This window comes from Neoarius graeffei, chromosome 22, assembly GCF_027579695.1.
Source record: "Neoarius graeffei isolate fNeoGra1 chromosome 22, fNeoGra1.pri, whole genome shotgun sequence".
NCBI lineage: Eukaryota > Metazoa > Chordata > Actinopteri > Siluriformes > Ariidae > Neoarius > Neoarius graeffei.
In genome coordinates, this window is record NC_083590.1 from 20,446,765 (window position 1) to 20,471,196 (window position 24,432).

At 41.0% G+C, this 24,432-nt stretch overlaps 1 protein-coding gene across 2 annotated transcripts; it reads right to left on the bottom strand.

The window, feature by feature from the left end:
- Nucleotides 1–378: 378 nt before the first annotated feature.
- On the bottom strand, nucleotides 379–21,820 carry LOC132870393 (uncharacterized). Of its 2 annotated transcripts, XM_060904033.1 has the most exons (19): nucleotides 21,051–21,820; nucleotides 18,535–18,637; nucleotides 7,697–7,781; nucleotides 7,461–7,599; nucleotides 6,707–6,778; nucleotides 6,477–6,591; nucleotides 6,256–6,358; nucleotides 6,071–6,179; nucleotides 5,833–5,973; nucleotides 5,130–5,298; nucleotides 4,845–4,939; nucleotides 4,621–4,671; nucleotides 4,038–4,419; nucleotides 3,767–3,943; nucleotides 3,526–3,653; nucleotides 3,315–3,381; nucleotides 2,154–2,388; nucleotides 1,971–2,050; nucleotides 379–550 (listed from the first exon to the last, which is right to left on the bottom strand). In XM_060904033.1, the coding sequence occupies exons 2-17, from the start codon at nucleotides 18,611–18,613 to the stop codon at nucleotides 2,333–2,335; spliced, it is 1,968 nt and encodes a 655-aa protein (XP_060760016.1). In that variant the 5' UTR covers nucleotides 18,614–18,637; nucleotides 21,051–21,820; the 3' UTR covers nucleotides 379–550; nucleotides 1,971–2,050; nucleotides 2,154–2,332. The 2 variants fall into 2 exon arrangements, with proteins under 2 accessions (XP_060760016.1, XP_060760015.1); XM_060904032.1 differs by lacking the exon at nucleotides 21,051–21,820 and having other exon boundaries at nucleotides 18,535–18,944.
- Between the last annotated feature and the right edge of the window lie 2,612 nt (nucleotides 21,821–24,432).

A 24,432-nucleotide genomic window follows, 5' to 3' on the forward strand; every position in this document is an offset into this window, starting at 1 on the left:
ATGATAAAAAAAAGCACTTAATGATCTAATGCTATTATTTTCATTATAAAATTTAATCTGCAATTTTAAAAATGTATAATAAAAAAATATACACTTTGTAAGGAAACAATTTGTTGTTAAATAGAACAATAACATCATATAAATTGCAATAAGAAATAAGTGATATGTAATAACATCATATAATATATAATCAACATAAGATTTTATAATAATTAATAATAATAATAAAATTTAATCTGCAATTTTAAAAATGTATAATAAATAAATATACACTTTGTAAGGAAACAATTTGTTGTTAAACAATAACATCATATAAATTGCAATAAGAAATAAGTGATATGTAATAACATATAATATATAATCAACATAAGATTTTATAATAATAATTAATAATAATAATAATAATAATAATAATAATATTTAAACAGAAATCTCCAATAATAATGTGAACACTACATTTTGTAAGGTTACATCTCATTTACTTGTTTTTTTTGGTTATTTTTGTGCTGTAAAGGTTTGGAGCACCAAGGATGTGTTTCAGGACACAGACCTGCAAAAAAAAAAAAAAAAAAGGTTAGATATGAAATAAACAAGGATAGAACTCAATCCATATTTCCTTGTTTTATACTTTTTTCTCATCTCATCTCATCATCTCTAGCCGCTTTATCCTTCTACAGGGTCGCAGGCAAGCTGGAGCCTATCCCAGCTGACTACGGGCGAAAGGCGGGGTACACCCTGGACAAGTCACCAGGTCATCACAGGGCTGACACATAGACACAGACAACCATTCACACTCACATTCACACCTACGCTCAATTTAGAGTCACCAGTTAACCTAACCTGCATGTCTTTGGACTGTGGGGGAAACCGGAGCACCCGGAGGAAACCCACGCGGACACGGGGAGAACATGCAAACTCCGCACAGAAAGGCCCTCACCGGCCCCGGGGCTCGAACCCAGGACCTTCTTGCTGTGAGGCGACAGCGCTAACCACTACACCACCGTGCCGCCTTATACTTTTTTCATGAATATAATTAAATATTCTTAAAGTGCATATTCTGGACCAATTCTTTATTGTTTTTTAATATGAAAGTATGTCCCTTTACACACTCATCCAGAAGGGTAATTTTGCACAAGGCCATCTGTCTACAGCAACAAAAAATAAAATAACAAAACATGTCTGGAAAAATCCCAAGGGAGTCTGGAGCCAGATTTGTGACGTTATCTGCGGAAGCGCCAGCAGGCTGCGCGAGCTTTGCACGGTTTCAGTGCACAGCCTGTGTAGACCAAGCGCTCCCATTTCTCTCTCATTGTCCGGTCTTTTGGGAAATGATGAGTACTAATCCCATCATGATTGGTGTTTCTACACCCTCCTACGATACATCTGTTAACCATTTTAATAATTACGCAATAACGTTGAAGAAATTTGCAGAAAACCACCAGGTCATTTTCTCATAAACAAACCAGCGCTGACGTAGGATTCAGAAGGAGGCGTGCCGCATGCGACGTCACAAAAATCAGTGCTTCCCGGGAAATCCAAATGCCAAGTTTTTTCAGAGGCGGACCAATTCGCCTCAAATGGCTTGATTTCAACTGAATTTTTCTGGTATTGCGCAAGGTAAAAAAAATTGCAGAGAATGCAGAATGTTACAGATATTTGACCAAAGTTTAATATAAAATAGGTGAATTACATTGATCTTGCTCCTGAATTTACCCGTCATATGCACTTTAATATGATTGTGTAATCACAGTGATCTGTTACAGAGCTCAATATGATCAAATACAGTTCACTAATTATACTGCACTACTGTAGTGTATCTTACGTTATTTTAACACCACAATATCAGATCGCAGCAGTCTGTGTGCACAGTGGCAAACAATAAATAATCATTATGTTGGAACAAATTTTGCTGTGAAAGTTATCCAGCTTTATTATACAGGGGTAAATGTGATGCTTCTGCACTGTCTCACCTCTCAACAGCTCATGATCGACAAGTATGTTCAGATCATCATTGGTCTGGAAGGGAAAGTGTCCAGTAGCAGGATGTCTGCTGTTGTCCAACACATATATAAACAGAAAGAGCAGCAACCATTACAAATATGATTCCCCACTGTCTTGTCTTTGATTATATCCCATATGTATTGTACACTTACCTTCAAAGCTCGTGGAGACGAAGTCCTTTGACAAGTCCCCACAGTCAAAGTCAATTAACTTCATTTGCACTCTGTTGAGGAGAAGATTCTCTGCCTTAAAGTCGCGATGAAGAATTTTGCAGTCACAGTAATAATGAGCAGCCTGAACCACCTGAAGCATGAGGTCACAAACCAGTGGTTCACACAGTCACCGTCTCAAACGCGTAGCTGCTGGGGTTTTTTTTCCGCAGCACTCCTACAGCACACGGTGACAAAGACACCTCTTTTAAACAAACAGTCATTGAGTTCAACTGAAATAAGAATGAATGCTTTATGCTCTTGTCCTCTCACAATAGACAGTAATGAATTATTAATCTGGCATAAATATTACAGTCTGAATGTAAAATGAAGTAAACAAGGAAGTAGGTAGGAAGTATGTGAAAACTGTGTTTTTCCAAACATTTTGTGATTGATCAGGTATTCGGAGATGTCCACAAGCGCCGGTGGCCAGCGGTTTTCTCCGCCTATACAGACGGTCTGTGCCGACTAAGTGATCTCAGAAAAAAAATCTTACCTTTCAATGGTCAAGTGATTTATATCGTCTCTGCTGCCCATAATTTGCTATAAATCCAAGTATTTCACCACGAAATTTTCTTTGATTTGGGTCTAGTGTGACCGGAAATGACGGCATATTTGTTGATCGATTCGCCTATTACATAGCTAGGGTTACAGTGGGGGGTTAGTCCTATGGTAACCACAAGAGTTTGACTCCCCACTCACATCTGTATTGCAGCGTGCCTTGCCAGAAGGTACCATTTTTATGATGGTCTCTGGTATGACCTGACCGTGAATAGAACTCACGATCTCCCAATCAAGAGGCAGGCACACTACCACTAGGCCACTAGTGGTAAATTTCATACATATTTTGCAAGTATGTATGAAACATCAGCGTGCCTTTGCCGCTGCAAATTCCAGAGCCACCTGCTTTTTTTTTTTGCCTGCTACTCCAGATTTTCTGGAGAACCCTGGGTATTACTCTTAGACAACTCTGGAGAATATACATTTGCAGCTTCCGCACTCTGCATATCTACCTTCTCAATACTGAACAGTAATTACATATAATCAATCATACACAGCATCATTCACCACAGTTTTTTGTGCAAATGGTGGATTATAACGTACCGTCTAGGCTCCTCCAGGGTGTCTGAGGAAAAAGCTGATACGCAGGCATCTCGTGAAACATCGGGCACTGAGAAAAGATTTTTACATCATGAATTCATGTGTAATAAGTATGATTTAGTAAATAGAAATATCTAATCATATATGACTGCATGCAACACACTAACTGATTTTACTTATTTTAATTAGGTCTAATCTATTCTTGTTGTCTTACCAGGTCTTCCTGAAGTTTCACTTGTGAAGTTCCACTTGAAGTAAACCACTTGTGTCTGATGATCTCCTCCAAGGATGGCCGAGACTGAGGATCTTTCTTCAGGCACCATAATATGAGTTCACGGCAGTCTGTGTGCACAATGACAAACAAAAATGTATCATGATGTTGAAACTAATTTTGCGGTGCAATTTATACAGTTTTACGACACAGGTGTAAATGTGATGCTTCTGCACTGTCTCACCTCTAGACAGCGTACGATCTACATATACGTGCCAATTACTAATTTCCTCTTTGGTCTCAAAGGGAAAGTCTCCATGGAGCAAGTAATATAGGAGCACACCCAGACTCCAGACAGTAGCAGGACGTCCCAGATACTGCTTGTCACATATCCACTCAGGAGGAGAATAAACAGGAGTTCCTGAGTGAAAAAGAAAGAAAGAGCAGCAACCATTACAAAAATTATTCCCCACTGTCTTGTCTTTGATTATATCCCATATGTATTGTACAATTACCATAAAAGCTCGTGTAGTAGGAGTCCTTTAACAAGTCGCCACAGCCAAAGTCGATCAACTTTACTTGCAATGTCTCGGTGTTGATGAGAAGATTCTCAGACTTGATGTCACGATGCAGAACTCCGTGATCACAACAGTGACGAGCAGCCTGAACCACCTGCCACATGATGTCACGAGCCAGTGTTTCAGGCATTTCATTATTGTAGTAAGAACTACAATACTCCTGCAGGTCCATGCAGGGACTGGGTCGCTCCAGAACCAGGATGATCCACTCAGTCACTTCAAACCATTCCAGCAGCTCTACTACATTTTCACAGTGACTCTGCGTGGACGTCATCAGCATCAAGCCAACTTCCAGAGGGAGGGGGTCCTTCTCTCCGGGCTAAAATTACAACAAAACATGACACGCGTGGGTTTGGAGTAAAATATGTCTAAACCGTGGTAAGCAATGGAAAATGTTTTGGATTGGTTCTGAGTCTAGATCGGCAGCCTTTTACTCATATCTGTTCTGAATGAAGGATAATGAAATGTGAATCTGAAACATGATTGGGAGGTGACTTAAGAGTACTGTAAGTTTACTTACAATGTTGATGTATTTGTCATCACTTGCCTTGGAGACATATTTAATAGCAACCTGTTCACAGATTAAAAAAAAAACAAAACAATTAGTACGTTCTAAAAGCTGTAAGTTAACAAATTAATACAATTACTACAATTCCACAGCTATGACATTAGATGTCAGGAAATGGAGAGTTATTGTAATGTAATGGAGTAAATGAAAAACTGTATATGTGCAGATATATTTACCTGTTTCCCATCCTCCTTACGGACTCCTGCAAACACATAGCCAAAGCCTCCTTGTCCCAGCAGCTCTCCCTGAATGTACCTCGACTCTAACACTTCTGTTCAACAGACACACAATCATTCAGTTCAACTGAAATGAGAATGCACGAGCCTCATGCTTTCAACCTTCATCTCTTTCTCTCTCTACAGTTAATTTTTACTGATTTATGTGTGAGCGAGCTATAAAGAATTGCCAGGTGATTTTGCAATGTTAAATAGGTTTTGTGCAAATAGTGAATTCTAACATACCCTGCGGTGTAACGATCATCTCTGGAAGAGAAAGCTGGAGTGCAGGAGTCTGACCAGACATTAGGCCACATTTGGAGTCCGCAGTCTCCAAAGACACGTTATGGCAGCTATGTGTGAACTGTTCTTGGTCAAGATCTTCTGACTTCTTCTGGTGCAGCATTTTATATAACTACAAGACAGACAGGCAAAGTCAAAATAAAGTGGTGATGAAGACAATACTATGCATTTAAAACCTCGAAAATACACCAACACATAATCCAGTATAACAAGTTAATTGAGTGGTGGAGGTGGTTGAATTAACGCTAGCTGAGACTGTTTTGGTGGCTTTGTCATGAAGGCATTGAGTTACGGATCAGATCAGAAGGATGTGTGTTCAAATCCATGCACCACCAAACTGAATTACCATGGTTATGTCCTTGAACAAGACCTGTAACTTTCATCTTAATTGTTTCCTGCATTTACAATTAGTCACTTTTTTTAAAGCATCCACCAATTGAGCAAACTGGATTATGTGCTATTTTATATTATGTAAGATATTATAGTTGTTTACTATAATTTATTTACAGTACTTTATGAGAGAGAGAGAGAGAGAGAGTGAGAGAGAGAGAGGGGGGGGACAGGTAGTAGACATTGCCAGTAAATCAAAATCATGTACAATAAAATTCAAAGTAATAATTTTTAGTGTATTGAATATCATGTTTACCATCATCATCAGTCTCTTCAGCTGCCCCGAGACGCTGATGGATGAAGCGATCACTGCTGTAGCAATGCATACACCATACTCATGAGCACGATCAGGAAGTCCAGCTTCGGCAAGCTTGATGGCATGCAAGGCCTTGTATTTCTAAGGCAGAAAGAGTCATTCATCATCAGGACAACGCATCCCATTTAAATTTTAGATGGTTTTATATTTAAAAAAAAAAATTGAGAGAAATTCTAACCTGGAAGTTTTTCTGAGCGAACCCGGAGGACAGGAACAGCATGTATTCATAGATTTCAGTACGCTCAATCGCTTCCCTGATGGCTGCTTTACTGTTTAGCTGCAACCTGCTGCAAAAGAGAATTAAATATTAGGTCACAAGTGAAGGAAAATAAACGTGCACACACATGCAGAAAACCAAAATACCTTCCACATCCAATCAGGTCAAAGATGGCGTTACTGTATGTTCCCAGTTCTTGTTGGGCTACCACATAGCAGATCTGTGCAGGAAAAAACTGTCCTTTGTGGGCTACAGGTGAAAAGCAATACATCAGAGTCCATGAAACATGAAACAGCCCAGAGCTGATGATAGATACAAGAGAGGTTACTTTCAGAAAATACACTGTTACTGTGAAGCTTCTCCATACCAAGACTGTCTGCCATTTCAATCAGAGCTTCTTTTTTCTCGTCGTCTGGGACAGGGAAGCACAAGAGATGTGCCAGAGAAAGGCACCAATTTTCCTGATTCTCCCCACCAATAACCTGTAGCAGGAATTTCATGTTAGTCAGCATGACACCAACATAAAACAATGCAGAAGTACACATTTACAACACATAATACAGTCAGGTGGTGATGTTGATGTGATGATATACTCACTTTTGCTCTGTTCTTCCTCAGACACCTGTAACCCTTGAAGACACATGGTGCGACTTCACACATCATTGGTTTCTATAAAAAAAAAAAAAAAAGTATTTTAACTTGCATGTTTAGCACAAGTACACTCACTGGCCACTTTAATAGGAACTTGTTCTTGATTCTAAGATTCCTGTTCTTGGCTGCAGGACTGGAACCCAATGCCGTGTTGTGCTGTTGCATGCTGAGATGCTTTTCTGCTCACCACGGTTGTAAAGAGTTGCTATATCTTTCCTGGCAGCTTGAACCAATCTGGCCATTTTCCTCTGACTTCTCTTAACAAGGCGTTTGTTTCCACCTACAGAACTGTCGCTCACTCAATGTTTTTTTTGTTTTTCGCACCATTCTCTCTGTGTAAACTCTAGAGACTGTTGTGTGTGAAAACCCCAGGAAATCAACAGCTTCTGAAATACTCAAACCAGTCCATCTGGCTCAAACCAACACCCATGCCACAGTGAAAGGCACACTTTGGAGATCATAATTTTTCCCATTCTGATGTTTGAAGTGAACATTAACTGAAGCTCTTGATTTGTATCTGCATGATTTTATGCATTGTGTTGCTGTCAAGGAATTGGCTGATTAGATACCTGCATAAAACAGCAGCTGGGTGGGTGTACTTAATAAAGTGGCCGATGAGTGTATATTTAATCACTAATGCAATTTTTTACATTTCAGAGAATTTTGCTTCAACCATGACATAATGAACTACAAAACTTACTCCATCTTTCTTGCAGAAGAGCTCCATAATCATCCAGAAGATGTAGGCTTCTTTTTGCCAAGGTTCATCCACATGCAGGAGACACTCCTGAGATTTCTTCTGGATAAAGGCAACCAGGTCCTCTTTCTGTATCTCTTTGCTGTGACAGATAATGAAACAGGACAGCACAAAACATTACTTCCGATATAGCCTGTGTATTTAATGTGTGTTATATGAGAGGAGAAAGCGATTCTCACCTCAGCAGAGGGCCAGGAAACGTTTGACTCCAGCGATCGGAGAAGTAGCCATCATCATGGTCCAGATTGGTGGCACTCCCTGGAGCTAAAACATGAGTTAGAGATAAGACTCGTACTGTACATACTAATATAAACGAACATTCATTTGACAGTATTGTACTGTTTTTAATCTAACTGTGTTCAGGATTACAAACTGGGTTAAACATAACACCTTGGAAACATGGGTTTATTTTTATTTATTTCAAACTATCTTGTGGGTAAAAATGATTACATTACTGCACTGTTATGGTTACTGCAGGGCTAGGTGATACAACAATGTGTTATATGGACATGAGTGTTTTACTGGGAAATACACCACTTGTATTTTTCATACGAGCTCTGTCCGGGACATGGAGAACCAAGACCGTGACATAAATCTCTGTATGTCACTCGTGAGGAAATCGATGAATTGTTTTGATAAATTTGGGTAGTTTGTTTATGAAGGTGTCTATATTAAAAAAAAAAGTTATATATAACACTCTGGCTTGAAGATATGAAGTTTCTTCTTGTGTTGAAAAACTCGCGTTTTTCAGAAGATACAATCGCAGATCTGAGTGAAATCTTTAAATAGCGTTGAGTGGTCTATCAGATATATTCCGTTCAGCTAGCATGATGCTGAACAAGTTGAAGATGAGTAGCTGAATGGAATATATCTGATATACCATGAAAAACAGCCAGCCAATATTACCACCTCACCTGGGACAGAGTCCACCGGGGGTGAGGTATTGTTTTCGGTGGAGTTTGTTTTTTGCTAATGTTACGGGAAAACGGCTGGACCAATGCTCATGAAACTTTCAAGATAGATGGGCATCGGTCTCAAATAGAACCTCCAACATTTTGGGGGTTATCCGGTCAAGGTTTTTGTGGCTACTGCTTCATATACAGTGGGGCAAAAAAGTATTTAGTCAGCCACCAATTGTGCAAGTTCTCCCACTTAAACAGATGAGAGATGCCTGTAATTTTCATCATAGGTACACTTCAACTATGAGAGACAGAATGGGGGGAAAGAATCCAGGAAATCACATTGTAGGATTTTTAATGAATTAATTGGTAAATTCCTCGGTAAAATAAGTATTTGGTCACCTACAAACAAGCAAGATTTCTGGCTCTCACAGACCTGTAACTTCTTTAAGAGGCTCCTCTGTCCTCCACTCATTACCTGTATTAATGGCACCTGTTTGAACTCGTTATCAGTATAAAAGACACCTGTCCACAACCTCAAACAGTCACACTCCAAACTCCACTATGGCCAAGACCAAAGAGCTGTCAAAGGACACCAGAAACAAAATTGTAGACCTGCACCAGGCTGGGAAGACTGAATCTGCAATAGGTAAGCAGCTTGGTGTGAAGAAATCAACTGTGGGAACAATTATTAGAAAATGGAAGACATACAAGACCACTGACAATCTCCCTCGATCTGGGGCTCCATGCAAGATCTCACCCCGTGGGGTCAAAATGATCACAAGAACGGTGAGCAAAAATCCCAGAAACACATGGGGGGACCTAGTGAATGACCTGCAGAGAGCTGGGACCAAAGTAACAAAGGCTACCATCAGTAACACTACGCCGCCAGGGACTCAAATCCTGCAGTGCCAGACGTGTCCCCCTGCTTAAGCCAGTACATGTCCAGACCCGTCTGAAGTTTGCTAGAGAGCATTTGGATGATCCAGAAGAGGATTGGGAGAATGTCATATGGTCAGATGAAACCAAAATAGAACTTTTTGGTAAAAACTCAACTTGTCGTGTTTGGAGCAGAAAGAATGTTGAGTTGCATCCAAAGAACACCATACCTACTGTGAAGCATGGGGGTGGAAACATCATGCTTTGGGGCTGTTTTTCTGCAAAGGGACCAGGACGACTGATCCGTGTAAAGGAAAGAATGAATGGGGCCATGTATCATGAGATTAAGAGAAAACCTCCTTCCATCAGCAAGGGCATTGAAGATGAAACGTGGCTGGGTCTTTCAGCATGACAATGATCCCAAACACACCGCCCGGGCAACGAAGGAATGGCTTCATAAGAAGCATTTCAAGGTCCTGGAGTGGCCTAGCCAGTCTCCAGATTTCAACCCCATAGAAAATCTTTGGAGGGAGTTGAAAGTCCGTGTTGCCCAGCCACAGCCCCAAAACATCACTGCTCTAGAGGAGATCTGCATGGAGGAATGGGTCAAAATACCAGCAACAGTGTGTGAAAACCTTGTGAAGACTTGCAGAAAACATTTGACCTCTGTCATTGCCAACAAAGGGTATATAACAAAGTATTGAGATAAACTTTTGTTATTGACCAAATACTTATTTTCCACCATAATTTGCAAATAAATTATTTAAAAATCAGTGATTTTCTGGATTTTTTTTTCTCATTTTGTCTCTCATAGTGGGAGCAAGTGGGAGAACTTGCACAATTGGTGACTGACTAAATACTTTTTTGCCCCACTGTAGAGGCGGTAGCCACTATGTCATTGTGCTGTAAGAATGTAAGAGTGTGACAATAGCGCAGTACGGTGTGTTCTAATTGGCTGAGAGGAGTACGTAGTACAGGGTGTTCTGACTGGCTGAGAGCAGCAGAGAATCAGAACCATGTTTATTGGCCAAGTATGTTCACACAAGGTCAAAATTAAGGTCAAGCTCACCAAAAGGTCAAAATCGTTTTTTCGCGATATCGTCCTTCATATTCACCATAAGTGCTACCAGGTGAGGTTTGTTTTGCCTGGCAACACGTTGTTATTATTATTATTATTATTCATTCGATTGGGCGGCAGAAAACTCTCATTGGATATTCATATCAGCTTCAGCATGTGACATCATGTCTTGATAACCGTGTAATATCGTAAACCATATTCAGTGCTCATTCTCCATTGGGTAGTGACATAATACACGTAGGATAAGCGATATGCTAACAATATTGCATGCTCTCAAACCAAATGAATGAAACCCACAAGAAGGGAATAGAATACATGTTTTTATTCCATTGAAAAAGTGTCCTGTATGTATAATAATTCCCGATATTTCACTCTGATGACATCACTCCCAGTGTTTTCCCACTGACTGGACGTGCAGTGTCAAAATCATGAACCAGATAAAAAAAAAATATTATGATTAACTTGCGTGTTTTTATTTGCAGATGTGTCCATATAATATAAAGAACATTACATGGCGGCACGAAGATATGAACTTCTCGTGTTGAAAAATATATCATTCATCCACGTCACTCACTTGTAATATCTACATTCACCACTTGAAGATAAACTTCATATCTCTGCGCCACTGTAATATCCATCCATCTTCTACTGCTTATCTGGGTCTGGGTCACGGGGGTAGCAGCCTAAGCAGAGCAGCCCAGACTTCCCTTTCCCTGGCCACGTCCACCAGCTCTTCCGGGGGAATACCAAGGCGTTCCCAGGCCAGCCAAGAGATGTAATCTCTCCAGCATGTCCTGGGTCTGCCCCGGGGTCTCCTCCCAGTGGGGCATGCCCAGAAAACCTCCCTTGGGAGGTGTCCAGGGGGCATCCTAACAAGGTGTCCGAACCACCTCAACTGACTCCTTTTGATGTGGAGCAGCTGTTCTACACCGAGTCTCTCCCGAATGACCAAGCTTCTCACCCTGTCTAAGGGAGAGCCCAACCACCCTGCGGAGAACATGAAGGCGGACAACATGAAGGCGGGATTGAGGAGATCCTCAAAGTATTCCTTCCACCGTCAGATGATGCCCCCAGTTGAGGTCAATAGCACGCCATCCTCGCTGTAAACAGTAGGGACAGAGCACTGCTTCCCCTTCCTGAGGTGCCGGACGGTTTGCCAGAATCTCTTTGAGGCCCCAACCAAAAGTCACTTTCCATGGCTTCACAGAACTCCTCCCACACCCAAGTTTTTGCTTCAGTGACCGCCAGAGCCGCATTCTGCTTGGCCCATTGGTATCTGTCAGCTGCCTCTGGAGACCCACAGGCTAACCAAGCCCAATAGGACTCCTTCAGCTTGATGGCTCCCCTCACTGCAGGTGTCCACCACCGGGTTCAGGGATTACCGCTACGACAGGCACCAACAACCTTGCAGCCGCAGCTCTGCACAGCCGCCTCAGCAATGGAGGTACGGAACATGGTCCACTCAGACTCAATGCCCCCATCCTCCCCCAGTATGCAGTTGAAGCTCTGCCGGATGTGGCAGTTGAAGATCTGACAGATAGGAGCCTCCGCCAGACATTCCCAGCATACCCTCACTACACGTTTGGGCCTGCCAGGGCCTGTCCGGCCTCCTCCCCCACCATCTGATCCAGCTCACCACCAGGTAGTGATCAGTTGACAGCTCTGCTCCTCTCTTCACCTGAGTGTACAAGACATACGGTTGTACATCAGATGAAATGACTACAAAGTCAATCATTGATCTATGGCTTAGGGTGTGCTCGTGCCATGTGCACTTATGGACACCCTTATGCTTGAACATGGTGTTCGTTATGGCCAAACTGTGCATGGCACAGAAGTCCAACAACTGAACACCGCTCAGGTTCAGATTGGGCAGGCCATTCCTCCCAGTCACACCCCTCCAGGTCTCACAATCATTGCCCATGTGAGCATTGAAGTCCCCCAGTAAAACAATGGAGTCCCCTTGTGGTGCACTGTCTAGCACCCCACTCAAGGACTCCAAGAAGGCCGGGTACTCTGAACTACCATTTGGCGCATAAGCACAAATGACAGTCAGAGACCGTTCCCTGACCCAAAGGCGCAGGGAAATGACCCTCTCATTCACTGGGGAGAATTCCGATGTTAGTATGCTGAAATGGGGGGCTATGAATAGCCCCACCCCTGCCCGGTGCCGCTCACCCTTGGCAACTCCAGCATAGAAGAGAGTCCAACCACTCTCCAGGAAAGTGGTTCCAGATCCCAAGCTATGCGTTGAGGTGAGCCCAACTATATCTAGTCGGTACCGCTCAACCCCATGCACAAGCTCAGGCTCTTTCCCCACCAGAGAGGTGACATTCCATGTCCCAAAAGCCAGTTTTGTCAGCCAGAGAAAGTTGTCACCGTGTAATATCCTCGATATAATACTGATATCTTGATAAATTGTCACGATACACTTTCCTGAGATATTGATTTCATAGTTTTATATCTTTGATGGCAAAATGTGAACGTTTTTACAGATTTCTACATACTCAATGTTTTTATTTTTCTAAAAATTATGTATAAGCATCAAGCTCACAATTTACATTTTTTTGGGTTGTTTTTGTAATGTAGCTACTGTTTTTGCTGGTAGTTTGTCAGAAAGTTTATATACAGTGGTGTTTGAAAGTTTGTGAACCCTTCTGAATTTTCCACATTTCTGCATATGACCTAAAACATCAGATTTTCACACAAATCCAAAAAGTCAAGTCAAGTTTATTTCTATAGCACTTTTAACAATAGACATTGTCGCAAAGCAGCTTTACAGAATTTGAATGACTTTAAACATGAGCTAATTTTATCCCTAATCTATCCTCAATGAGCAAGCCTGTGGCAAGGAAAAACTCCCTCAGACAAGAGGAAGAAACCTCGAGAAGAACCAGACTCAAAAGGGAAAACATCCTCATTTGGGTGATAACAGACAACATGATAACATTAACAGTTTTAACATGAAGTCAGTTTCGTTGATAGTAAAAAAAAAAAGTAGATAAAGAGAACCCAGTTAAACAAATGAGACAAAAATATTATACTTGGTCATTTACTTATTGAGGAAAATGATCCAATATTACATATCTGTGAGTGGCAAAAGTATGTGAACCTCTACGATTAGCAGTTAATTTGAAGGTGAAATTAGAGTCAGGTGTTTTCAATCAATGGGATGACAATCAGGTGGGAGTGGGCACCCTGTTTTATTTAAAGAACAGGGATCTATCAAAGTCTGATTTTCACAACACATGTTTGTAGAAGTGAATCAAACAAAGGAGATTTCTGAGGACCTCAGAAAAAGCATTGTTGATGCTCACCAGGCTGGAAAAGGTTACAAAACCATCTCTAAAGAGTTTGGACTCCACCAATCCACAGTCAGACAGATTGTGTACAAATGGAGGAAATTCAAGACCATTGTTACTCTCCCCAGGAATGGTCGACCAACTAATGGCCCTTTTCCACTACCCTTTTTCAGCTCACTTCAGCTCGCTTCAGCTCACTTCAGCCCGACACGGCTCGCGTTTCGACTACCAAAAAACAGCACGACTCAGCTCGCTTCAGCCCTGCTTAGCTCCTAAAACTCGCACCGTTTTGGAGTGGGGCTGAAGCGAGCCGAAGCGAGCCGAGTGAGGCTGGGGGCGTGAGCAGACACTCCCCTGTGCACTGATTGGTGAGGAGGAGTGTCCTCACATGCCCACACGCCCCGCGAGCGCGCTGGGATCTGTAAACACCGCAAACCCGGAAGAAGAATAATTACGAATTACGAGAATTTCTGAAGCCTTATGCGCCTCGCCTCATCTATACGCTCTTGCCAGTATCTGTTGGCGTTGTCGGTGACAACAAGCCACAGCACCAAGACCAGCAACACTAACGACTCCATGTCCATGTTTATTGTTTACTATCCGGGTCGTGAGACTACCGCTTAAAAGCTCACCGATGTCACTGTTTGCGCTGCTTAACGACATCACGTGATGTCCACCCACTTTCGCTAACTCCACCCAATGTGTCCACCCACTTCCAGCCAGCACGGTTCAGCGCGGTTGTAGTCGAAATGCAACTCCAACAGCCCCACTCAGCTCGACTCAGCACGGCACGGCTCAGCCCGACTCAGCCGCATTTGTAGTGGAAAAGCGGCAAAAGATCACTCCAAGAACAAGGCGTGTAATAGTCAGCGAGGTCACAAAGGACCCCAGGGTAACTTCTAAGCAACTGAAGACCTCTTTCACATTGGCTAATGTTAATGTTCATGAGTCCACCATCAGGAGAACACTGAACAACAATGGTGTGCATGGCAGGGTTGCAAGGAGAAAGCCACTGCTCTCCAAAAAGAACATTGCTGCTCGTCTGTAGTTTGCTAAAGATCACGTGGACAAGCCAGAAGGCTATTGGAAAAATGTTTTGTGGACGGATGAGACCAAAATAGAACTTTTTGGTTTAAATAAGAAGTGTTATGTTTGGAGAAAGGAAAACACTGCATTCCAGCATAAGAACCTTATCCCATCTGTGAAACATGGTGGTGGTAGTATCATGGTTTGAGCCTGTTTTGCTGCATCTGGGCCAGAACAGCTTGCCATCATTGATTGAACAATGAATTCTGAATTATACCAGCGAATTCTAAAGGAAAATGTCAGGACATCTGTCCATGAACTGAATCTCAAGAGAAGGTGGGTCATGCAGCAAGACAACGACCCTAAGCACACAAGTCGTTCCACCAAAGAATGATTAAAGAAGAATAAAGTTAATGTTTTGGGATGGCCAAGTCAAAGTCCTGACCTTAATCCAATGGAAATGTTGTGGAAGGACCTGAAGCGAGCAGTTCATGTGAGGAAACCCATCAACATCCCAGAGTTGAAGCTGTTCTGTACGGAGGAACGGGCTAAAATTCCTCCAAGCCGGTGTGCAGGACTGATCAACAGTTAGTGGAAACGTTTAGTTGCAGTTATTGCTGCACAAGGGGGCCACACCAAATAGGGTAGTATGTCACTGGGCTGTGACCGCTTGCGACAAATTGCGAACGTCATTCGCGAGAGAGTTTCAAAAGTGTCTTGAAACATTCGCGGGGCTTCTCAATTTCCTTGCATGAGTCGCAAAGTGTCGCTCCTTCGTCGCTGAAATTTTGAACATGTTCAAAAAATTCGTGCGACAAAATTTCTCTCAAAATAGCCGCAAATGCGTCGCTGGAGTCGCAAAGCCATCGGAAACCCTTCTCAAGTCAGTTTCCGTGAGGCTTCCTCTACTTCCCTGCCTGCTGAAGGAAAGCCGGGCTGCGACAGCCTGTGACTAGTTGGAGACAACAATTGTGGTAAAATACCGGTATGTGAATATCAATTCAGTGTGATTCCAAGTGAAAATTGTCACTAATTCGCATATTTTATCGCAATTGTTGTGTCTCCAACTAGTCGCAGGCTGTTGCAGCCCAGTGAGATACTGGTTATACTCAAAGCAAAGGTTCACATACTTTTGCCACTCACAGATATGTAATATTGGATCATTTTCCTCGATAAATAAATGACCAAGTATATTATTTTTGTCTCATTTGTTGTTCTCTTTATCTACTTTTAGGACTTGGGTGAAAATCTGATGTATGCAGAAATAAAGAAAATTTTAAAGGGTTCACAAACTTTCAAGCACCACTGTATATTAACTGTTATTATGTAGTGTAAGAATGAGAATGGGGATGAGAGTGTAGTGAAGATGGAAGGAGTAGACGTAAAGAAAGTTGTGAATTCAAGTACCTGGGGTCAACTGCACTATAAAAAATGATTTGTTGTTTTAACTTAAAAAAATTAGTGCGAGGGTTGCCTTAAGGGCTGCCTTAAAATTTTGAGTTCACTGAAATTAATATAGTAAGTTCACAACAATTTAACTTACTATGCGAATTCCAGTGAACTCAAAATTTTAAGGCAGCCCTTGCACTAACTTTTTTAAGTTAAAACAACAAATATTTTTTTTTTACAGTGTGTGCAGGAAAATGGGGGCTGTGATAGTGAGGTGAGAAAGAGAGTGCAGGCAGGGTGGAGCAGTTGGAGAAGGATTTCGGGAGTCATTTGTGATAGGAAAGTCCCAGCAAAAGTGAAAGGTAAGATGTATAAGACAGTAGTGAGAGCAGCTGTGATGTATGGATTGGAGACTGTATCCTTAATGAAGAGACAGGAGGCAAAGTTGGAGGTGGCGGAGTTGAGGATGTTAAGGTTTGCGATGGGAGGCTGGACAGGATAAGGAACGAGCACATCAGAGGGACAGCACATGTGGAGAGCTTGGGAATGAAGCTAAGCGATGAGACTGAGATGGTATGGGCACATCCTGAGAAGAGATTCAGAGCATGTGGGAAGGAGAATATTGAGGATGTATGGTATAAGACAGTAGATAAGATGTACAAGACAGTAGTGTTTCACTTTTGGCGGCACGGTGGTGTAGTGGTTAGCATGGTCGCCTAACAGCAAGAAGGTTCTGAGTTCGAACCCAGCGGCCGGCGAGGGCCTTTCTGTGCGGAGTTTGCATGTTCTCCCCGTCTCTGCGTGGGTTTCCTCCGGGTGCTCCGGTTTCCCCCACAGTTCAAAGACATGCACTTAGGTTAACGTGGGGTGGCCTTGGGCTGAAGTGCCCTTGAGCAAGGTACCGAACCCCTGACTGCTCCCTGGGTGCGCTAGTGTGGCTGCCCACTGCTCTGGGTGTGTGTGTGCGCACGTGTTCACTACTTCAGATGGGTTAAATGCAGAGGATGAATTACACTGTGCTTGAAGTGTGCATGTGACAAATAAAGGTTTCTTCTTCTAGGATGGAGCTGCCAGGCAAATGAAAGCGAGGAAGGCCAAAGAGGAGATACATGGATGTGGTGAGAGAGGACATGAAAGTGGCAGGTGTGGTAGAGAAGGATGCGGAAGACAGGGAGAAATGGAGACGAAAGATCCGCTGTGGAGACCCCTAATTGGGAGCAGCCAGCAGGCATGGTTTTAAGGGGTGGCAAAAGGTGGTAGTTGCCACTGTAAAAATATGTCTTGCCACCCCAGTTTCCCCCCTATTTTAAAAATAATTATTTATTAAAACACATTTTTGACATTCAATTACATCTATCTACAGAGATACTAAGCCCTCATCTCATCTCTACCTACCGTTATTTACGTTATTTCACACCCCACCCCACCCCCAGAATTTTGAAATGGTTTCACCCAGAGAGAGACGTTCTTCTGTTATGATTCTTCTGAATGCTCGACTTCTGATGAGGCAACATGCTGGAGCAAAGAGGTTGGTCAAATTGTTTTCACCTGATAGAACACAGTCTTGTCCTTTCTATGTTAAATGCATTTTGGTACTCAATTATTCTTTTAGCCCAGCTATACAGTCATTGGTTGGATGTATGGAGTGCTGTCTCACTAGGTTCCGGTAGTAGCTATACCTGTAAGTTATGCTTTACTTTCTGTGTATGCTAGGCAACGAAATGAAAGCTAATAGTTTTAGAAAGTAAACAGCTTGTGTGTTGTGTGTTAGCATTACTAGCAGGTCAGCCTAGCTCGCGTTTTCACCTGTGTGCTATTCAGTTTAGTGATATACTTAATTTGTTTCTTTTAGTTTTACAGAAATCGAGGATGAACACATCTGTATAAGTTTGAAGTCTTCAGTAAAGATCCACAATCTAAACCGCTCGCCATCTGTCTATTTTTTGATACATCGCTAAGGCAGAATAGTTCCATTCATTGCTTGGGAATATAGTTTCAGAAAAGATGGTTGAATCAATTTTCCTTGATGGTACAATAGCTCAATACATATTTGACAAGATGACTTGATTGTGAGTCTTTCTTGAGCGCAAGTAAAAATGATTTCTACGATTTGCATAAACTGCTGCATCGATAACCTATGCCTCCCTCCTGGAACCTATGCCCCTCCTTTGCCACCCTAAGGAAAAATCTCTGGAGCCACCACTGGCAGCCAGAAGATGAAGAAGAAGTAGTAGTGTAAGAATTTCAGATTATTTTGTGAAATTTTCTGACAAAAATATGCAAAATTCAAGCTAACTTTCCCACAATTTCCTTTCAGATAGTGTGAGCGAATGTACATCATTTTGTTGTATAAAATACACCTTAGAAAAAAAGTTATTAACGACATAATAATAACAACAACAACAAGAGAAGTAAGTGAGGTGTGTGTGTGAGAGAGAGAGAGATACCTGTCCCCACTTGGGAAACACCATATTTTTCTTCATAGCGGTGAAGAACATCAGAGCTGCTGAACATAAAGTTGTACATCTCGAACAAAATCGTTGACAATAACTGTAAAATATCAGAAATAGAAATGTACATGTGATTAATTTGATGTACTGATTGTTTTGCTTTTCTGTCACCTCTCGGTGGAATCATTTCACCTTTCCACGGTCAATAAACTAGACCAGGGGTTTTCAAAGTGTGGGAGAGTCAGCCCGCCCTCAGAGAGCAAATAAACAGCGCCCCCTTACAATTTTTGTTGCTATACTTAATGTTCCATTCGTATTTAAAAAAAAAAAAAAGGTTGTTGTACACATTTTAATTTTTTTCTTTTACACATTTTAAACATCTGTGCTTTTTGAAAACATCTTTTTTTTACACATTTAAAACATCTGTGCTTTTTAAAACCTCTTTACACATTTTAAACATCTGTGCTTTTTTAAAAAACATCTTGTTTTGCACATTTTAAACATCTGTGCTTTTTTAAAAAACATCTTGTTTTGCACATTTTAAACATCTGTGCTTTTTTAAAAAACATCTTGTTTTGCACATTTTAAACATCTGTGCTTTTTTAAAAAACATCTTGTTTTGCACATTTTAAACATCTGTGCTTTTTTTTAAAAAAACATCTTGTTTTGCACATTTTAAACATCTGTGCTTTTTTTAAAAAAACATCTTGTTTTGCACATTTTAAACATCTGTGCTTTTTTTTTAAAACATCTTGTTTTTACATATTTTAAACATCTGTGCTTTTTAAAACCTCTAACACATTTTAAACATCTGTGCTTTTTTAAAAAACATCTTGTTTTGCACATTTTAAACATGTGCTTTTTTAAAAAACATCTTGTTTTGCACATTTTAAACATCTGTGCTTTTTTTTTAAAACATCTTGTTTTTACACATTTTAAACATCTGTGCTTTTTTTTAAAACATCTTGTTTTTACATATTTTAAACATCTGTGCTTTTTAAAACCTCTAACACATTTTAAACATCTGTGCTTTTTTAAAAAACATCTTGTTTTGCACATTTTAAACATCTGTGCTTTTTAAAAAAAACATCTTGTTTTGCACATTTTAAACATCTGTGCTTTTTTTTTAAACATCTTGTTTTTACACATTTTAAACATCTGTGCTTTTTAAAACCTCTAACACATTTTAAACATCTGTGCTTTTTTAAAAAACATCTTGTTTTGCACATTTTAAACATCTGTGCTTTTTTTTTTAAAACATCTTGTTTTGCACATTTTAAACATCTGTGCTTTTTTAAAAAACATCTTGTTTTGCACATTTTAAACATCTGTGCTTTTTTTAAAAAAACATCTTGTTTTGCACATTTTAAACATCTGTGCTTTTTAAAACCTCTTTTTTTAAAACACAGTTTAAACATCTGTGCTTTTTTAACATTTTTTTTTTTACACCTTTTAAACATCTCATCTCATTATCTGTAGCCGCTTTATCCTGTTCTACAGGGTCGCAGGTAAGCTGGAGCCTATCCCAGCTGACTACGGGCGAAAGGCGGGGTACACCCTGGACAAGTCGCCAGGTCATCACAGGGCTGACACATAGACACAGACAACCATTCACACTCACATTCACACCTACGGTCAATTTAGAGTCACCAGTTAACCTAACCTGCATGTCTTTGGACTGTGGGGGAAACCGGAGCACCCGGAGGAAACCCACGCGGACACGGGGAGAACATGCAAACTCCGCACAGAAAGGCCCTCGCCGGCCCCAGGGCTCAAACCCGGACCTTCTTGCTGTGAGGCGACAGCGCTAACCACTACACCACCGTGCCGCCCGGAGGTTAAACATCTGTTGTTGTTTTTTTTAAACATCTTGTTTTACACATTTTAAACATCTCATAGCATCGTTAGCTAGCACCTCTTGGCAGACAACGCACTGTGGCAGTGGAGCATCTTCAGATCCAGTCCATGAAAATCCAAACTTTAAATAATCGTGGTCATACTTCCTTCTTTTTTTGCTTGGCCCAGACTCTGTCTCCTCACTCACTGTAGCTTTAGGTACTAAAAATCGATCCATTTTGTCTCTGGTAAAGGCTAGCTGAAGTTCGCTAAACGTCCGCAATAGTAACTTATTCTGGTTTATTTTTCCTCACGTTGCGCCCCCTGAAGAACTCTGGCTCCCCCTAGGGGAGACGCGCCCCACACTTTGAAAAGCCCTGGCGCATACTGTACATCATTTACAGCTTGCTATTAACATCATGTTTTATATCGCCGGATAGAACCAGGCGACTGATGCATTATTACGGAACATTTCAAGGGACAAGCATATTGTTTTCAGATGAGATTTTCTTCTCCTCCAGTAAAATAGATTGTCTAGTGACTTTAGGAAGACGTTAGGAAGTCACCCATGGACTTTTCTTTCCTCGACCGCTTCATGTTTTCTTTCGCCTTATAGTTTCTCATTTCTCTTCTGCTCAAAAACATGCACACAGTTCCTAAAGTCAGAGTGCACTTACCTACTGCAGGTCGCGGAGAGATTAAGGAGCTCTGTTCGCACTGTACTCTTCCTGTGTCGGTCTCACTGTGTGGGTCTCATCCTCAGGCGCGAGATTTAAATACTGTTCGATATGCAAATGAGCAGGTTGACGTCATCTACATTCTGATTCGAATTCCACTGTGCCCAATCTATCAATTTCTGATCTCAAAAATAAACATCTTAATTGACTGTAGAAGTGTGATAATGTATTTTGTCCATGGAGAAAATGACATCACCTTTATTACAAACCTTATGACATCCTTAGTGTACTCTGATTTATTTATTTATTATTTTTTTGTGATGATACATGTATATTGGAGCACCTGTCTGCTGTTCTGTGTACATCTGTTTGTCTTTTTCAAAAAAGATAAAAAAAAAACAATTCTGATTCGAATTCCTTAGTCAGTCTTTTCAATAAAGATTTAAAAAAAAACAATTCTGATTCGAATTCTGATTCCAAAGCCTAGTTCAAGTCAAGCCTTCTTCTGCAACTATATTATCGAGGCTGTTCATACACAATTCATGTTTCAAAAAACAACCTGTAATATCCTGTGTATGTTAAATGACTGTTATAACACACTCTTATTTGCATATTATTGGCATTAAATACAGTCATATTCAGGTACACCCATACACACACGTGCTGTTTTATGCAGTTATCTAATCTACAACCCAAAAAAGTTAGGACACTGTGTAAAACAGTGGCGGCTGGCCCATAGGGGGCGCTCGGCCGAAAAAATATAAAATATATATACAGTGGTGCTTGAAAGTTTGTGAACCCTTTAGAATTTTCTATATTTCTGCATAAATACGACCGAAAGCATCGTCAGATTTTCACACAAGTCCTGAAAGTAGATAAAGAGAACCCAGTTAAACAAATGAGACAAAAATATTATACTTGGTCATTTATTTCTTGAGGAAAATGATCCAATATTACATATCTGTGAGTGGCAAAAGTATGTGAACCTCTAGGATTAGCAGTTAATTTGAAGGGGAAATTAGAGTCAGGTGTTTTCAATCAATGGGATGACAATCAGGTGTGAGTGGGCACCCTGTTTTATTTAAAGAACAGGGATCTATCAAAGTCTGATCTTCACAACACATGTTTGTGGAAGTGGATCATGGCATGAACAAAGAAGATTTCTGAGAACCTCAGAAAAGTGTTGTTGATGCTCATCAGGCTGGAAAAGGTTACAAAGCCATCTCTAAAGAGTTTGGACTCCACCAATCCACAGTCAGACAGGAAAATGTCAGGACATCTATCCATGAACTGAATCTCAAGAGAAGATGGGTCATGCAGCAAGACAACGACCCTAAGCACACAAGTCGTTCTACCAAAGAATGGTTAAAGAAGAATAAAATTAATGTTTTGGAATGGCCAAGTCAAAGTCCTGACCTTTAATCCAATGGAAATGTTGTGGAAGGACCTGAAGTGAGCAGTTCATGTGAGGAAACCCACCAACATCCCAGAGTTGAAGCTGTTCTGTATGGACTAAAACTCCTCCAAGCCGGTGTGCAGGACTGATCAACAGTTACCGGAAACATTTAGTTGCAGTTATTGCTGTACACAAGATACTGAAAGCAAAGGTTCACATACTTTTGCCACTCACAAATATGTAATATTTGATCATTTTCCTCAATAAATAAATGACCAAGTATAATATTTTTGTCTCATTTGTTTAACTGGGTTCTCTTTATCTACTTTTAGGACTTGTGTGAAAATCTGATGATGTTTTTGATCATATTTATGCAGAAATACAGAAAATTCTAAAGGGTTCACAAACTTTCAAGCACCACTGTATATATACAGTGCTCAGCGTAAATGAGTACACCCCCTTTGAAAAGTACCATTTTAAACAATATCTCAATGAACACAAACAATTTCCAAAATGTTGACAAGACAAAGTTTAATTAAATTAAACATCTGTTTAACTTATAACATGAAAGTAAGGTTAATAATATAACTTAGATTACACATTTTTCAGTTTTACTCAAATTAGGGTGGTGCAAAAATGAATACACCCCACAACAAAAACTACTACATCTAGTACTTTGTATGGCCTCCATGATTTTTAATGACAGCACCAAGTCTTCTAGGCATGGAATGAACAAGTTGGTGACATTTTGCAACATCAATCTTTTTCCATTCTTCAACAATGACCTCTTTTAGTGACTGGATGCTGGATGGAGAGTGATGCTCAACTTGTCTCTTCAGAATTCCCCAAAGAAAATAATTTCTTTACACCACAAAGGTGAAGGCTACAAGATGATCAGCAAAGCTTTACTTATCAGTCAGAATACTGTAGCAAAAGTGGTACAAAAATTTAAGAAAGACGGAACTGCAACCATCTCACAGAGACGTCCAGGTCGTCCACGGAAGTTAACACCTCGACAGGAGTGTCTTCTGATGAGAAGGGTTGAAGAAAATCGGCATGCAAGTTCACTGCAGTTATCTAAAGAAGTAGAAAGCCAAACTGGGGTGATTATTTCCCGTGACACAATACAGCGTACACTGCAGAGGAATGGCATGCATAGATGCCGTCCACAAAAGAAGCCTCTCCTAAAGCCCAGGCACAAAAAAGCCCGCCTAGAGTTTGCGAGGACCCATGCTGACAAAGATGAAGACTACTGGGACTCTACACTCTGGAGTGATGAGACCAAGATAAATGTTTTTGGAACTGATGGCTTCAAAACTGTATGGCGTCGCAAAGGTGAGGAATACAAAGAAAAATGCATGGTGCCTACAGTGAAACATGGTGGTGGCAGTGTCCTTATGTGGGGCTGCATGAGTGCTGCTGGTGTCGGGGAGCTGCATGTCACTGATGGCATCATGAATTCACAGACGTATTGCTCTATACTGAAAGAGAAGATGCTACCATCACTCCGTGCCCTTGGTCGTCGTGCACTTTTCCAACATGACTAAACACACATCTAAGGCCACTGTTGGATTTCTGAAGAAGAACAGGGTGAAAGTGATTCAGTGGCCAAGTATGTCTCCTGATCTGAACCCAATCGAACACCTATGGGGAATTCTGAAGAGACAAGCTGAGCATCACTCTCCATCCAGCATCCAGTCACTAAAAGAGGTCATTGTTGAAGAATGGAAAAAGATTGATGTTGCAAAATGTCACCAACTTGTTCATTCCATGCCTAGAAGACTTGGTGCTGTCATTAAAAATCAAGGAGGCCATACAAAGTACTAGATGTAGTAGTTTTTGTTGTGGGGTGTACTCATTTTTGCACCATCCTAATTTGAGTAAAACTGAAAAAATGTGTAATCTAAGTTTATATTATTAACCTTACTTTCACGGGCGGCACGGTGGTGTAGTGGTTAGCGCTGTCGCCTCACAGTAAGAAGGTCC

What these genes read in the sequence shown, in the direction of transcription:
- LOC132870393 (XM_060904032.1), bottom strand. Translation starts at nt 18,724, where the DNA reads ATGATTCCACCGAGAGGTGACAGAAAAGCAAAACAATCAGTACATCAA. An exon ending in TGAAATGGCAGACAGTCTTG is followed by an intron (nt 6,359 to 6,476) that starts GTATGGAGAAGC and finishes TTTCACCTGTAG; the next exon opens with CCCACAAAGGACAGTTTTTT. An exon ending in CTACTACACGAGCTTTTATG is followed by an intron (nt 3,944 to 4,037) that starts GTAATTGTACAA and finishes TTTTTCACTCAG; the next exon opens with GAACTCCTGTTTATTCTCCT.